Below are 15,736 nucleotides of genomic sequence, written 5' to 3'. Positions count from 1 at the left end.
TGATATATTTAGAGCTGTGGTGGTTTCTATCGGGGTGTGTGTGAGAGAGATCATTAAGGGTTAAAATGAAGGAACCTCTGTGAGGCCAATGATCAGATAAGTCTCATACTGAATGCCACTGATTCATGCTTATTTGTAGACAAACACACACACACACACACACACACACACAGTAAGACACCACACCACAAGAGGCGTTCAGGGGCCACACAGCATTCTCTGGATTCCAGAGGAGCTCAAGGGAGAGCAAAGAAAGGTTAGACCATTCAAAGGGAAGAAGTACAGACAGCAGCCCACTTCCCAGTGTGGGCAGAAGCCTAAAGATAGTCAGAGAAAATATTGTTGTCTGACATGTTTGTCTCATTATAACTAGTGTAGAGAGATATCTATTGTCCAGGACAGGAGTTAAAAACTCAAAAGAGACAGACTAGATATGGACCATCTTATATAAGTTATTAATGCTGTCCCTATCTTATAAAACCCACACATGAAGGAGCAGATTCTGACAGTGCCACCGATAATTCAATATTTGTTCTGGAGAATGGCCGTGAAGCTTTCAGATGATTTTAAAACAGGGAGGAAGGAACAGACCTCACCACAGCTCTGTCAAAACATAGCAAAGGCAAGCAGGTCATAAAACAGTGAGGCTCAGGAATGTAAGAACAGGAACGCAGGAATAAAACAAATCTGCTAATGGCAGCCATTTCCTTCAGATGCTGGAGGTAATACCACTGAGGAAATGGAAATATTGCTGGGAGAAAACAAGAAACAAATGTATCATTAGATGTGTGCACAGACCTAAAATTACAACTATCTTATTGACTGATATGAGGCAAATGTAGTATTTCCATTTGACATAAGCAGTCAGCATCATGTTTTATCCTTTGACTGTGTCCAAACACATGTGCAGTGTGCTACATAATGTTAGCCAATGTTAGCCTGTCAGGTTACATGATCATTTATTTTAAATGCTAACAGGACATTTTATATGGCTTGGGGGTCTTGATGAAAAAAAGTTAGGGCAGACGCAGAGTTGAAGCTGCAGGTGAGCAGTGGAGATGGGTGGAGACAGAGGTGGGGGCTACTTAGGTCTGTGCATACACCACGAAGGCAAAGGTGCAGAGTTACATCTAAGTCAATGTAAGGCAGGAAGGGATATTTTACATGGACAAAACTCCTACATATGTAATTTTAATGGACAGAGATGAGTTTTTAAGGGTTTAATCAATGCCTGGAACTTTAAGATGAAGCTTCTTGTCTGAGAAGAGTCGGCCTACAAACGTCTCAGCTGCTGGTGTGCTGACAGAGAAGTGGGTCACTGTCAAGCGTTGTGTGTAGCTCTGTAGCTGGTCTGTTGTGAACATTGTCTGCACCCACTTCCCATCCGGGGACAAAATCTGGTCCCAACAAGGTTAACCAATCTCTACATATGTGAACAGATGCTTCATGTTTTGATTGTTGCATCACCTGACGAGCCCGAAAGAAATCTACCTGCCTTAGTTCTTCCGACCACGACCACCTGCTTACTTAAAATTCATCAGCTTTTACGAGGACACAGTCACACACTGCGTCCACATTCAGAAAATGCTGACATAAGCACAACCGCACAAGAGGTATCATCAGTACTGATAAAAAATATGCACACACATCACATAATGTACAACTCACATCCACATGCGCACACAATCGCACCCCGTACCGCAGTGATGTCAAACTCTGGGCAGCGTGTCTTCAAATGAGCCTCGATGACTAACAGCGTGAAGCAGATGTGTGAGACACAGCTGGACTTTGTTCACAGTTACTGTGGTCGGACTTCGGTGAACAATGGGAAAGCTGTCATACTCAGCTAACTGCAACATGCTGCATCATTAACAAACAGACAGTTCATTTTCTATCTTGAACTTTGAATGGACAGTAACAATGTAAATCTGTGACTATCATCCAGATGTTCATTATAACTGGTTTGCACTACTTTTCTTGAGACAGGTGGTAGGGTGGACTAGGATTGAGAACATTGCAAATTTCCACACTGCCGCTCTTGGATTTCTAAATTGTTGGGGTGAACACATATTTACCTGGCTACAGTTCTCTGTGATGATAAATCCTATCAGTGAGGCCAATATGGGTGATAGATTTGAGCCCTTTGGAAATAATCTAGCCAGCTGTACTTTATTTTTAAATTAAGTGCAAAATATTCCTGTATTATCTTTTCATTTTTTGCATTTTTGCTCTTTCTACAGGACCAAATTCTGATTTGACATACTCTTCCTCTAAGGATTACTTGGAGTCACCACAGTTTCCTGAATAATCTGACTGGAGCCATTTTTGCTGAATGTAACTCATTAAACCTGACAACTCTGAAATTTGAAGATCTGTAACCCACATTTGACATAATGTACATAACATAATATTGCATTTGGTTATTCTTTGGTTATTCAGTCCACAAAGGATGGCTTATGGGTTGATTTCCCGTGAGAAATAAGAAAGTAGCGAAACATGCATGATGACACAAATAAAAAAAAAACACACTTCAGCCCACATAAGGATATTTATCACGTATTTGGACGCTGATTAAAAAGAAGATTTTACCCTCCATTCACCCCAACAAACTTCAGGTTTTTCTTGGCTCCCTTGTTCCCCTGCTTGTCAGCAGCACCATTTTTCTTCATAATAGATTTGAGACCTGGTGAAGAGGAGGACAGAGGGAGAGAGAGAGGGAGAGATGAAACAGAAGAGGGAGGGTGAGAAAAAATCATTAGGCCTTTGTGGAATTTCACTGTGTGTGTGTCTGTGTTTTGTTTGTGTGAAATGATTTAGTTGTTTGAAATAGCAATTCTGAGTAATCTATACTGAGTCAAGCGTACATCTAAAGAAACTCATCAAGCACTCTATACAGCTTTTATTAAGTTCAAGTGCAAACTCAAGTGTAGGTGTACGACACTAAATGAAGATTTGTTAGTACAACAATACCTATTAAATATCACTTAGTTTTTTTAAGTCAATCGGTCTGCATGCTTTTAATAGGTAAAGCTAACTGATACAATTTACAGTGCACAAAGCAAGAAAATTCATATTCTGTATTGTCTCTAACACTGAACTAACTGTCTGAACGCAAAATATTCAAAAAATCCAACTATAAATCCCTGTGAGAGTGATATATAACACTTCCTTAAATCCAAATGAAACTTTTATGTTTCAAGCACAGAAGGATGAAAGCTTTCTGAAGAAGCAGCATATTTTTCTCCACCATGTGCATCCAGGAAAAAACAATAAAAACAAGTGAGCCTATAGTTAAAGTAACTTATAAGCCTAAAGGCTGAGAAAAAGCAATACCTCACACTGCTATTAGTAGCTCATGAGAAAACATATGGTTTGCACATGTTGGCTGGATTTCCTTGTGCGAGAGCAACAAGCAAGCTTGTTTCTGTGTGCCTGTTGGTGAATGTATGTGTATCTCTAAAAAAGCGCTTGGAGCCTGGATGATACTGAAGAACCTCTGGATGCAATTACAAGCAAGTATAGCTCATCAAGTCGTGAAGAATCCCTATGTTGGCAGAGAAAGGGGGAACTAGAGCCACATGCATATACTCCATACACAGACAACAATAAAACCAATGTGTGAATACCACATCGTCAAGAAAAATTACTTTTCTTAATAGTGCTGCCAGGCAAAAGCTTGTTCATGTGAGGTCATTAAGTGTTTAGGGATTATGCAAGTATGACATGATGACAATTAGACCAAAATTTGGGTTAAAGAACCAAAAAAAACGAAAAAAAAAACTTGATCAAATCAACTGACTACTGCTGTTTTTTTATTTTGTTCTACAAAAACATAGTTCAGGACCACCCGAAGTAGTTCAAGAGCAAGATACATGGGTCAAGATGATACGACTTAATGACAACATACAACCTTGACATTGTCAGGCCTACTTTTGTATGTAACTGCCCTATAATTGATTCTGCATGGGCTCCTTTGCTGACTCTCCTTGGCTCTGAGCCCGGTGTGGCTGTCTTAGTTGTGCCTGACAGCAGACATGGTGCAGAGGCTCTGTAATGTTTTATGCAAGGACATAAGGAAGTGGCTTTGAGCCAAAAACCACCAGCTGAAAAGCTCCCAGTGACCACCATCCAAGAAGAACAATGCTTTTAGATCCAGCATCTCTCAGGAGATAGCAGAGGGAGAGAGGGGGTTTATGACAAATTCGGCATTTCAATACAACCTCTTCTAATAAATAAAACAATGGTGTGATTTAACCTTCCCCCACTGTGCCAGAGACACTCATTTCACTCATCCACACAAATCTCTAAAGCTCAACTGGAGTCTCTGATGACCGGGGAGAGTGAGAGATCTCAAAGCAATGGCAGTGTTTCATGTTTCAATCTGTTGTAATTCGAGGTTAAAGAAGTCAGGCTGGGAATCTCAGATGTCAAAGATGCAGAAAGCCACCTCAAACAAATGCTGACAATCCTGAGAGAACACATATACTGTATATATTTAGGCACACACACACACACACACACACACACACACACACACACACAAAACACATAAAATCACTCTTCTTTGCTGTAGTTCCAACACTGAACTTAAAATGAACCCTGAACATAAAATATGTGTGTGATAGCAGAGTGAGTCTGTACTTCAGCTCCCAGGCCTGTTTGATTTGTGTTTGCGTGTGTGTGTGCACTTCCCGGTTGGTGTGTGAGTGTGTGTGTGTGTGTGTGTGCGTGCGTGTGTGTGTGTGTTTGAACCATGCCATACATTTTCATTGTATGCAAGAGCCAATAGTCTCTTTTCATATCTTTCAATCACAGTATGTCTTGTCCATAGCTGACCAAAGGTATAATATTATAATATGGTTCCTGGTCTTTCACAGCTTAATGCTATTACTTCACATCACTTTTGTTAGATTAATGCTACTGTAATTCAGAGCTGGTCTAAATATACAAAAGGGCTTGTACTTGTATATCTTAGGGCTGTATCATAAACAATAGAGCTTGTGCAAACTGATTTAAAAAAAAAGATCAATTACAGACAGAGCTTTGGCCTCTGCAATGTTAGAGAAGCTAGAGAAGACGCTACAGCAAAGTAGAAAACTAATAGCTAATAGCTGACATAACTACAGTGGGAACTAGAAGTCATTCCTCTTCCAGGTGGACCACTGAAAATAAGTGGGAAAGTATTAACGGGTAGATGTGACACTAAATCATGAGCTCCATATAACTCAGAGTCGTTAGACTGCTGGCAAAGCGTCTGAATGACAGGTCTCATATTTCAAGAGGGAAATGAAATCCTTATTCCTGACTTTTTCACTTCAACTACAAACAGCCACAGTGACAGTGGTCAGTGTTTTTTGTGCTTTGCTGCACACAACAAACAAGCATTCAGGATACACTTGTATCGCTGGAGTTTGGATTCAAAAGATTATAGAAATGGCTGTGCAGTTATATTTAGCATTGAAGCCTGTGAGAGACAAACACAGATTAAGACCAAGGAAGTCAAGTGATGAGTCAGGTGCACAATAATCCTTGTGTTGATACAGTACTATTGATAGAAGCGCCTGAAGACATGATTTGACAGCACATCAGTGGCGGCTTTCTAAATAATAAAACAGGGACAATGTGGTTTCAGGATACAGTGAAAGGAAACTACAGTCACAAAGAAGCAGACCAGCTTGCTGTAAATACACCACCTTGTTGTCAGTTTGATGGTAATAGTGTGTGTCTTACATCAGATATGTTTTCTACCTGAGCCACCACGAAGCTCCACAAACGCGACACCACAGAGATCTGCCAAAGCACTCTGGTGATGTTTGGCTGCTGCTGTAGGCCTTCTTGTTCACGGGAGTGAGGATGGGAAATTAATGATATTAAGGCTTCTGAGTTGTACGTGTACACATTAATCATAAATCTTCTTGGCAGAGATCAGAAGGGACGTGTTGTAATTAAGTGGCAAGTTGTGAGCGGATCATTTCAGTGAATATGAGAGTGGGATGGATTCAGCTCATTGAGTCTATTACAGATAAGTAAGCAGTCATGTGATAAATGTGTATACAGTAAAAAGCCATGGGGCTTCTACCTGAACCACAGGCCTACCTTGTTCTTGCTGTTTGCTGGCAGCAGCAGCTTTCTGGGCTGGTGAATAGAAGGCAGAGAGGACGCTGAGGGAGCTGACCAGTTGACTTTGAATAGAGCTCATTTTGGAAGGGCCGGGCTTCCCCGCTGGTTTCCTGGTTGTTGCTGCAGGGACGGCTTTCCCCGCAGGCTTGGCCGACGCTCCTTTGCCTGCCTCTGCTTTTTTCCCTGCCGTCTGTTTCTGCGTGCTCGGGCTCTCCTGCTGGCTGGCTGGCTGTTGAGTTCCAGAGCTGCTCCCCAGCTGTGCCCACTGCTCCCCCAGAAGCCCTGTTAATCGGGTTACGACTTGGCCTAAAGCCGCAGGCGATGTCGGTGACTCGCTGGAGCCCCTGCGGGTGGGCTGGGCCTCGCCAGTGTCCCGACGTGAGGCTTGGGCTTCAGTTGAACCACGACGCTGGGCTGTTTCACCGGAGCCTCTGCGCAGAGATTGCGTCTTGCTGTCATCTTTGTGAGGGGGTTGAGTCTCACTAGAACTTCTGCGTGAGCCCTGAGACGGAGGCTGGGTGTCACATGACCCCTGGCGAGTTGTGCGGGCCTGGGCTTCTCCTGATCCACGCCTAGAAGGTTGTGATACACTGGGTCCCTTCTGTGGTGCTTTCAGCTCTTTGGAGTCCCGCCGAGTTTGAGACTTATTCTGGGCTTGAATTGAATTGGGTCTGGTTTGGACTTCACTGGGGCCTGGAGACAGGCCTTCAGTCTCAGTCGGAGGTTGTGTTTCAGATTTTTTCTCACTGGATTCTCCAGGAAGCCTCTTGGCTTGGGTGTGGTCCTCAACCTGAGACAAGGATGGGGCAGGATGTTTTACCTGTGGTTCAGAGAGCTGTGTTGGGCTTTGGGCCTCGAGCTGAGGTGGACCTTGTACCTGCACCTGAGGGTGGGACTGCTGGGCTTGAGTCTCACTGGATCCCCTACGAGGCCGCACAGGTGCAGCCTGAAGTTGAAGAGGTGACGGCTGTGGCTGCTCTGCTGAGGGCTTTCGGCCTCTCTGGGGTCGTACAGGGGCTACCGTCTTCACAGCTGTAGTCTCTGCTGTTACTACAACCGTGCCAGTTACCACAGTCTCTTTGATTGTTGCACTCACAATCTCACCTTCTTCCATTAGTTCCTTCTCCACAGTCTCTGGTGCAGTCGGCTGTATTTCAACAATTTCTGTTACTTCAGTCTTTGGGGGCAAAATCTCCCCTGTGTCTGAGTCATTCTTTGCTGTAACTGTTTCAGTCTTAGATTCTGTCTTTTCTCCTTCATCCTGGCTCACAATATCTGAAACTGTAGCTTGTTCAGCTCTGCTTTCTATAACTGCAACTGAACTCTGTGTGACAACTTTCATGACCACACTTTCACCATCTCCACCATCTCTTTGACTTGCTTCCTTGTCTTCCACTCTTTCACTGACAACAGTATCTACATCTTCTTCTCTTTCGCTACCTGCACCTTCTCTCACTGGACTCTCTGCTTCTGCACCTCTGGCTGGATTGTTATCCAGGCGTCTGTTCATCTCTGTCTCGGTCTGCTGGTCCATCCTCTGTGCTTCCTCCGTCTCTGTCACCCTGTCCACAGTGCCCACTCTCTCTGTCTCTGTCCCCCGGTCCACGCTGCTGGCCCTCGGCCTCTGCGGATGGTCTGTCACTGTCTCTCCCTCTGTTTCTGTGACTTGGTTTACCCTTTCCGTCACGGGCGTCTCGGTCATCTGATCCTGAGTGGCGATCCTCTCAGTTACTGTGCCTCGTTCCATGCTGTTGGCTCTGGGTCTTGGCGGACTCACAGCAGCTACCTCTGCCTCCATCTCCGTCACCTGTTCATGTGTGTCAGCTGTACTGGTCTCTGTTCCTTGATCTATGCTTCCAGTCCTTGGTTTGGGCACACACACTTCAATACAGATTCTATCTGTATCTGTTCCCTGATCTATTGTACCTGGCAATTCTGTCTCTGTCTCCTGGTTGGCAAAATCTACTCTCTCCGTCTCAGTCCCTGTGTCAATACTCTCTCTTCTGGGCCTGCTGTGTGCTTCTGTTGTGCACACCTCCACTCTCACCCCCTCACTCAGCTGCAGTATTCGCTCCTCTTTTTGCTTGTTCTCCTCATATTGTACTTTCAAAAGCTGATTAGTTCTGTCCAGCTCGTGGCTAGCTTGAGTAAGTTTAGTCTCCAGTGTCATAAGCTTCTCCTGCAGCTTCTGCATACTGTCTGGGTCCACAATTTTCCCTGCATTACCATCCTGAGTACTGCTAGCCTCTGTATTTTTCATAGCCACCATAAGTGATGTTAATTCTTGTCCTGCAATGTTCTGTGATAGCTTTTGCACCGCCTGCTCCAGTGGGCTCTCTATTGTCTCTTTTTGTTTGTCTGCTTTTTCTGACGCCTGCATTTGTCTCTCTGACTCTTGTTCTGACAACCCACCCATTTCTCCATATGCTGAAGGACCCTTGACAGATTCCTGATTTATCTCCCTCTCTTTTAGTAACACTCTACTTTTCTCTGTCACATCTTGTTTCTCTTGCCCTGTTACCAGCTGTGTTGGCACATGCTCTGAAGCTTCTAAACCTCCGGTGGGTTGAGTCATCAGAGCTAAGTTGAGTCCCTCTGAAGGTCTGAGTCCCTGTGGCTGAGTGCGTGTCCCGGGATCAGAACCTGGTACTATGGTAGAGGACGATGTGGAAACCTGGGCTTGGGCCTGGGCTTGGAGTTGAAGCAGTAGTTGCTCCCTCTCCTCCCTTAGTGAGCAGATCTGAGCCTTTAGTTCTGGGATGGTTTTGACCTGCTCTTCCAGCTCTCTGACCCGCTTTAGTGCCACTGTGATCTGCTGGTGAAGCCCCGTCCGATCCTGGGGAACACACCGTCTCTCTGTTATGTCCGGTGATGCACGGAACATGTTCTCTGTTGACCCACTCTCCGGTGTGCCCACAATACGGTCTGGACTGTTTGAATCAGAACCTTTCCGCTGCTGTAGGGTGATGGGCATGCTTGATGCTCGGAGCAGGTTCGGCCGGCTTTGAATCCCCACAGTTTTCTCTTCACCATCCCGACCCCCAGCTCCTACTTCATCTCGGGGCTTAGCTGAAGCGTAGCCAGTTCCCTGACTGGTTCCTCCCCTGCTGCTCTGGCTGGAAGGTCCCCCTTCACTTGCCCTGAAGTCAAAGATCTGTTGGACTTCTGTCACTCGTGATTTGGGCTTGGGTCCCAGGGTGGAGGTCCCAGACCATGTGCAGTCCTTTTCTTTAGGGACAGGCCTGGCCCCATGCCCAGGAAGGCTGAAATTTCTGGGCAGAGTGCTGAATTTAGGTGGACCCTTGACCCTGCGTTGAATGTGGACCCTTTTGATTGTATTGCCTTTTTCAATATCATCAACATACTTGAGGAAGTCCAGGTCCAGGTGGAAGCCATAGGGAGTTTCCACTGAGTAGGGCAGCTGCTTCCTCTGAACACCGCCCTCACTGGCCTTGGTCTGAAAGCCGTTGGCTGTAAGGAATTAACAGGAAAACCAATCAGCCAATACTTCTCCTACTACTACAAATAATAAGGACAACAACAATGGCTGAAATAATACAACTAAAATTTACAAGTGCTTGACTAAACGACACAAATTACAGATTATCATCAGCATTATTATTCCTTTTCACCCACTTGTACAGACAGGCTGTACTGTGCTGCACACATGGTGCTTCATTATGTAAAACCATATCACTTACTGGGAAGTAATTATCATGCAGTGACTGCGCTAAAACAAACTAATCAGCATGCAAAATGCTGCTCATGCTGTGTCAACTTATGAGACAGGGGCTGTTATCACCTGAAGAAAATAAACCCTTTGCTGCCTCTGGCCACATGCAGGAACAGAAAGTTCAGTATTTCACCCTTTCTGACAGATATTGTGCTACATAATGATCTGGTTGTATGGCACATCGCTATTTACTGACCTTACAGATGTAGAAAAATCTCATTTGCGGCCCAAAAAGTGAAGAGATTGTTTGTTTAAATGCAGGCTTAGTGTTACTCACCACTTTTCTTGTCCATCATGGGAGGCGGAGTTCTCAGTCATCGACTTGTGTTTGCTACAGTTGGAGCTGGCAGCCTGGGTGAAACAGAAATGAGAGAGCTGAGTGAGAAACTGAAATGTTATCCATCGGAATCGTCTCAACAGAACTGAACTGTCCATTCTGCCGTGTCTAATTTTTACAGGGGAATGACAGATCTGTGAAATCACACGAAAGAAGGAAAACAGTGTCTGATTCACTGTATATTTTCACTGATCCAGTAGAGAAATAAGACACTGACTCATAGAACAGGAGAAAAAATATTTGCCTCTCAGAGATAAGATATTCAATGAGTTATGTAAGACCATACTCAGGAAATAATGGTAGAAAATATGCTGACTTATATCAAATCTAACTTAAGCAATTTGAAACAGTATTTCATTGAACCCAACATGTAACATGTGTATTGAAGTTGGGAAAGGCACTTCATTTATTAGGATTTATTCAGATAAGACTTTAAATGTAATAAAATGGTAAATATTCTGTGCATAATTACTGTGCAGTATCAGCTACTCTACTCAAGACAGCGTTATTAAGTTAGACCAAGCAGCAGTGAATATTAACAGCACAATGAGGGGTGTCCATTAACTTAATTTAATTTGCTTTGCTGACTCCAACCTTTAGAAGGCACTTAAAGTCAACACGACCCAAGACAGTCCCACAGAAGGGAACATGTTCCATTTGGTGCCACTTTGAATCATTTGTTCCAGTTGGAGAAGCCAAGAAACCAGACTCACTTGCCCATTTCTTTTTTTACAATGAGCTTACTGAAGACTGGAAGTAAGTGAGATGGAAAACAATTCAGCAAGGGGAGTCAAAACTTTTAAGGGCTTATGTAAAGCTTCCTAATTAAATATCCAGTACTAATAATAAAACCCGGCCAATTCGTCCAGATTTGAGTGAGCTCCTCAGTTCAAATCCATTAAATGAACATTTAAGCCCTTGCAGCCAAATATCAACTTTAAGGCTATTTAGCAAATAGGCACACATTATTCATGCAATTTCCATGCAAATTTGTGTCAGTGGAGGACATATCTGCTATGTAGGAGACACCGTGCCTGAAGCTGTGGTTTAATAAGTACTGGAATTCAAACTTCAAGTGTGGCAGTTTCAATGGTGTAAATTAACATTTTCATTATTTTTGGTGAGCGGTTTACCACACTGTATGCAATATATGTGTTGGAACAGATGCTTCATATTGTGATTTTTTACACCAGGTTTTCAGGCATTGAATTTTATCATGCCCCTGCGTTACAAGTTACTGCAGATGTTGTAACTGATGCTATATTATAATGCACACAGTTAATCATGCAGTGCAGGCCTTAATGGTGTTTCCTGTCATATGGAATTTCCTTTCCTATTTTGATATCATTCTTTCACTCAAAGAAGACAAAGGTCTTGTGGGAATTTGGGAACACTGTCTCTAAAGAGGCAGTTTTCCCATTTGAAATGGCTTTGATGTCTCAAAAGAAAGAGAACATGCACCTCCACACTGTCTACATGAAGTTTGTGTCTAAGGCATAAACACTCTTGACAAAACAGTTGGCCTTTGCAGAATATTTAGATGTGTTTGTGTGCTTGTAAGAACAGTGCTTAGCTGACAAACGGTAGTTTGGAGTAAGTGCACAGCCCTGGCCAAGTTGTGCGTTGCGGTGCTGAGTAGGGACATATTGCAAGGCAAGCATTGCATGAGCTGGCAACGTAATCAATCAAAATGACAGCTGGTCCACCCAGGGACCCAAACAGGAACTGTGACAAGCTCTGTTTGGCCACGGCATCGTATTCAAAGATAGAGCCTTAACAATGAAAAGAATTGGTGACCTGCAGCAGAATTGTTGTCTCTGTTACAGATGAACAAATATAAACACACACACACACACACACACACACACACACACACACACACACACACACATATTGAGAGAGAGACACACAGATCAAGTGACTGACAGCTTCTGCACCGGATCTGACACCATGTGATTGCTACCATGGCAACCATTCTTCAATCCACTACTTCTGCGCGTCCCAGGAGTGAGGAGAGCACAGGCATTCCTGACTCCGCTGATGCTTAGTGAGACTCCGATCGGCTCACTGTCCTTAAGGCTTAATTAGCCGATATGGGAGCAGAAGAACGCTCGTCGTAATTGCTGAGTGAAGTACAGGCAGACCCCACTGGCAATTATACACGGTGGGCAGGCAACAAAACCCTCCTTAATTAGATCATTACCAAAATGGAGCACCATAGGTAGAGTGGGAGAGAATGGATAAGGGACAGAAAGAAGGAAGGTTTTAAAAAAGGAAGGAGGAGAGAAGAAAGAGAAGCAATCGGGTGGAGAATACAACAGGAAAGATGAAGAACGAAAGCCTGAGTTTAGAAGACAAGAACGACAGAAAGAAATGAGGAGGACAGAGGAGACAGATGAGATGATGCTGTGAGAAAAGACTGTGTAACAAGTGACTTGACAGAACTGCCAGGAATATCTCTAATGAGAAAGAGTCTACCTGACCTTCCCCGCAGTGCAGTTGTAAAGGTTTCCTCTTTTAATTAAAGTCACTCGTAATCCTTGTGTGGCTAGAGAAAGCCTCAGAGCAACAGAAAAATCATGTTGTATTTAAAGAGCTTCAGCAGGGTAACATGGATGATTGCCATAAATGGTGAGCCATAGCATCAGTCTATAAACATCCACTGCGAATGCATGAGTTTATATATGCAGACAGTGCTACTGCAGCATGGTAACTAGTAGATTATCCAGGTTAGGTTAGTGGCTAAATATTGCAGGCCCCTGATGACACTGATGATGCATGATCCACGCTGGATTACACTTATAATGGCTATGAGCTGAAAGCTCATAAAGGCTTTGCTAATCCAAATTGATAGTATTTGCTACAGGCTACACAAAGCTAAACGGATGGCATGGGTATGTGTGTCCAAAACCGTGTTTGCGTGTGTCAGTACCAATTTAGCTCTCTCTGTCAGCGTTTGTCTATGTGCGTGCGCTTACATTGCTTTCAGCGCGCAGGTTTATATGTGTGTCCGCTTGAGTCACTGTGTTTGAACAGGAAAGTCTTGCACACGCACGTAACCCCTTAAAGGTCATGCAACAATCTCTCAACACCAATCCAATAAGTGTGACAGCTGGTCGAGAGGCGACGACATCGGTAATGTGAAGCCCGGAAGACGGGAATAATGAGAGTACAGTAAATAAGCTCATAGTGACAGCCAGGGGTTTTCACATGTCATCAGTGTGGAAACCTCAACCACAGTCGTATAGTTGTTTTCTGAGGGCATCTTACAACAGAGGCATAGCTGAAAATGAGGAAAACTGCTATTTTAAAGATTGTAAAGTTTCTGCAAATACAGCATGTGATGATATAAAAGGTTACACTGACTGCCAAGCTTTTCAGATTATACATAAACCAGCTCAGGCACTCACAGACACACACCACACAAACACACATGCGGAGAAAATGATTGCTGACCCAACCTACCAAGAAGGGGGAAAAGCATTAATTGAATGTCATGGGTCATTACATTGGAGTGCCTGTGTTCTGGAGATTGAATTAGTCTGATACACTGACACAGAGCAGGCTTAGGCAGAAGACAGGCCAACAGGAAATAAGATTGGAGAGTGCGAGCAGGGGACAGGAGGTGGGTGAGAGAAAGTGGGTGAGAAAGTGAAAAAGAGGCAGAGGTGGGAGTGGCAGCTGTTCGCGCTCATATCTCACACATGCAGAGCGGCTTTACCGTTATGTTTCCCTCTCTCTTCTGTCATTTTCTGTCTCGTACTCTAGCTCGTTAAAAAACTTAAGCATGAATGCATTACGATTTCTTGTACACACACACTGAAGCACTGTGCACTGGCTGCAGCTGCAGCTCTAAGCACCAGTGTTTATCAGCTATGTGAAAGCAGCGGTGTGGAGCTGCAGGCAGCAGTAGAGGAGAGAGTAAAATGCAGGACAGCAGCAACAACACAGGTCCCAAGTCCTTATCACAGGCCTGACACAACAGCTATCTCTGTTTACCCTGGTACTACCCTGAGAATGAAGCCAGGACTGTCCAGCTTACCACGCCAACTCTCAGTCTAAAATACACGCAAATAAATTCAAGCAAGAGCACATGTGCAGACAAACGTACATATGCAGAGGACTGAATACTAAATTCCTCCTGCAGCACAATCTTACAGCAGTGCAATTTCAACAAAACAGCAAAAGGTGCTATCTCACAGGGCGCCACACTCAAATATGGCTTTACAGCCTAGTTTGGGTGTTTAAAGGTGGGAAAATTACAGGATTAAAAAAAAAATCCATCAGTTTTTATGACAGTTTCCAATTTTAGCCGTTGCATCAGCACTACACTTGGTTTTCAGGGTTTACAAGCTTTCATTAAGCCGGTTTAGCTTGTTTGAATTAGAGGAGTTATTGTTGAAAGCCAATCTGAACCATAACTGTGATTGTTCTGTCTGTGAAGAGCCTCTGCCTTTACACTGCTACAGTGAAGTGGACGCCTCTGCTACTTTGGTATTGGGTTTTATTGTTTGTTTTTCTTCTTTGCTTTCGGTTATTTGGGTTACTTGCTACGAATGTTACTGTGCAGGAGTACAGACTCTCTGACTCCCCCTACTTGTGCTGTTGTTACATTACATTTTAGCATTTTGCTTCGTGTGTTCATTTGGAATAAATAAATAAACACATAATTTGGTAGTGAGAATCTGTAAATATATATCACATATCATCTGGAGCTGTTAAAACCTGCTTTTCATAGTGGGTTTGAAAATTCCGCACCTGTTCGCGGCACTTCCTGTATATGTTAAAAAAAAAAAAAACGCACTTTGACCAGTAGCCACCACTCAGCAAAACTTTAGGCTTTAAGTAAATTCAACATGCCACATTACGAAAGCTCACATCAATCATGTTTCTTTTTCAGGAAGTGACATAAAATGCAACGTCTGTCCATCCACGCACGTGAGGGACACAGCTGATGGTGCAATTAGTTCAATCTACTGAGACTCAGGTGTGGATGGCAGTTTTACATAATGACACTCTACAGCACGGAGATGCTCCAGAGCAGCGAACTGGGAAAATTGAGGAAATTCAGTGACAAGACCACTGGGAGCTGGAAAGCGTCTGTTTGCTGAACCAGATCGAATGAAGGACGCTACATGCATTCAGATCATTAAGACAAAACTGGGAGGCAATTTATCTGGTATCTCAGTGCTGAATCTGTGTGTGCTCTGCAGGAGCAGATCAATCTCTCTGAGCTATTTGAGCACAGTCTGCTCCACCCCGCTCCAGTCTGAGATAATCTCTGTCTATGTATAGTACATTACAGTGATGACGTACTACTAGAATACATCTTCTGGGCCACTTTGCCTTTAATCTCCTTCATTTCAGTTGTGTCGGGTCCATCCCAGTTCATCATCCAGACCTATTCTTTTCAGTCCTAATCCAGTATGATCTAGTCTAGTCCAGTATGACAGACCCTGTATTCAGAGGAGACCAGATTGTTCCCTTTGTGCTACACAACATCTGGCTCTCAGCCCCAGAGAGAAAAAGCAACTTCTGTCTATAGA

The 15,736-nt window shown here is 43.8% G+C and overlaps 1 protein-coding gene across 1 annotated transcript in view; it reads right to left on the bottom strand.

Annotated features, from left to right (window-relative positions):
* The window catches only part of kank4 (KN motif and ankyrin repeat domains 4), a 68,808-nt gene that overhangs the window by 10,054 nt on the left and 43,018 nt on the right, over positions 1–15,736 (bottom strand). The window contains exons 2-4 of the mRNA XM_041936007.1: positions 10,131–10,204; positions 6,097–9,591; positions 2,590–2,683 (exon numbers count right to left, since the gene is read on the bottom strand). Of these exons, the coding sequence (XP_041791941.1) occupies positions 2,590–2,683; positions 6,097–9,591; positions 10,131–10,149 (3,608 nt within the window). The 5' untranslated portion in view covers positions 10,150–10,204. The remainder of the gene's footprint in view (positions 1–2,589; positions 2,684–6,096; positions 9,592–10,130; positions 10,205–15,736) is intronic.

The sequence above is a fragment of the Chelmon rostratus genome, chromosome 4, assembly GCF_017976325.1.
Source record: "Chelmon rostratus isolate fCheRos1 chromosome 4, fCheRos1.pri, whole genome shotgun sequence".
In the NCBI taxonomy this organism is placed as follows: domain Eukaryota; kingdom Metazoa; phylum Chordata; class Actinopteri; order Chaetodontiformes; family Chaetodontidae; genus Chelmon; species Chelmon rostratus.
The sequence above is the reverse complement of the archived record's forward strand: the minus strand, read 5'-3'. Positions and strand labels throughout refer to the sequence as shown.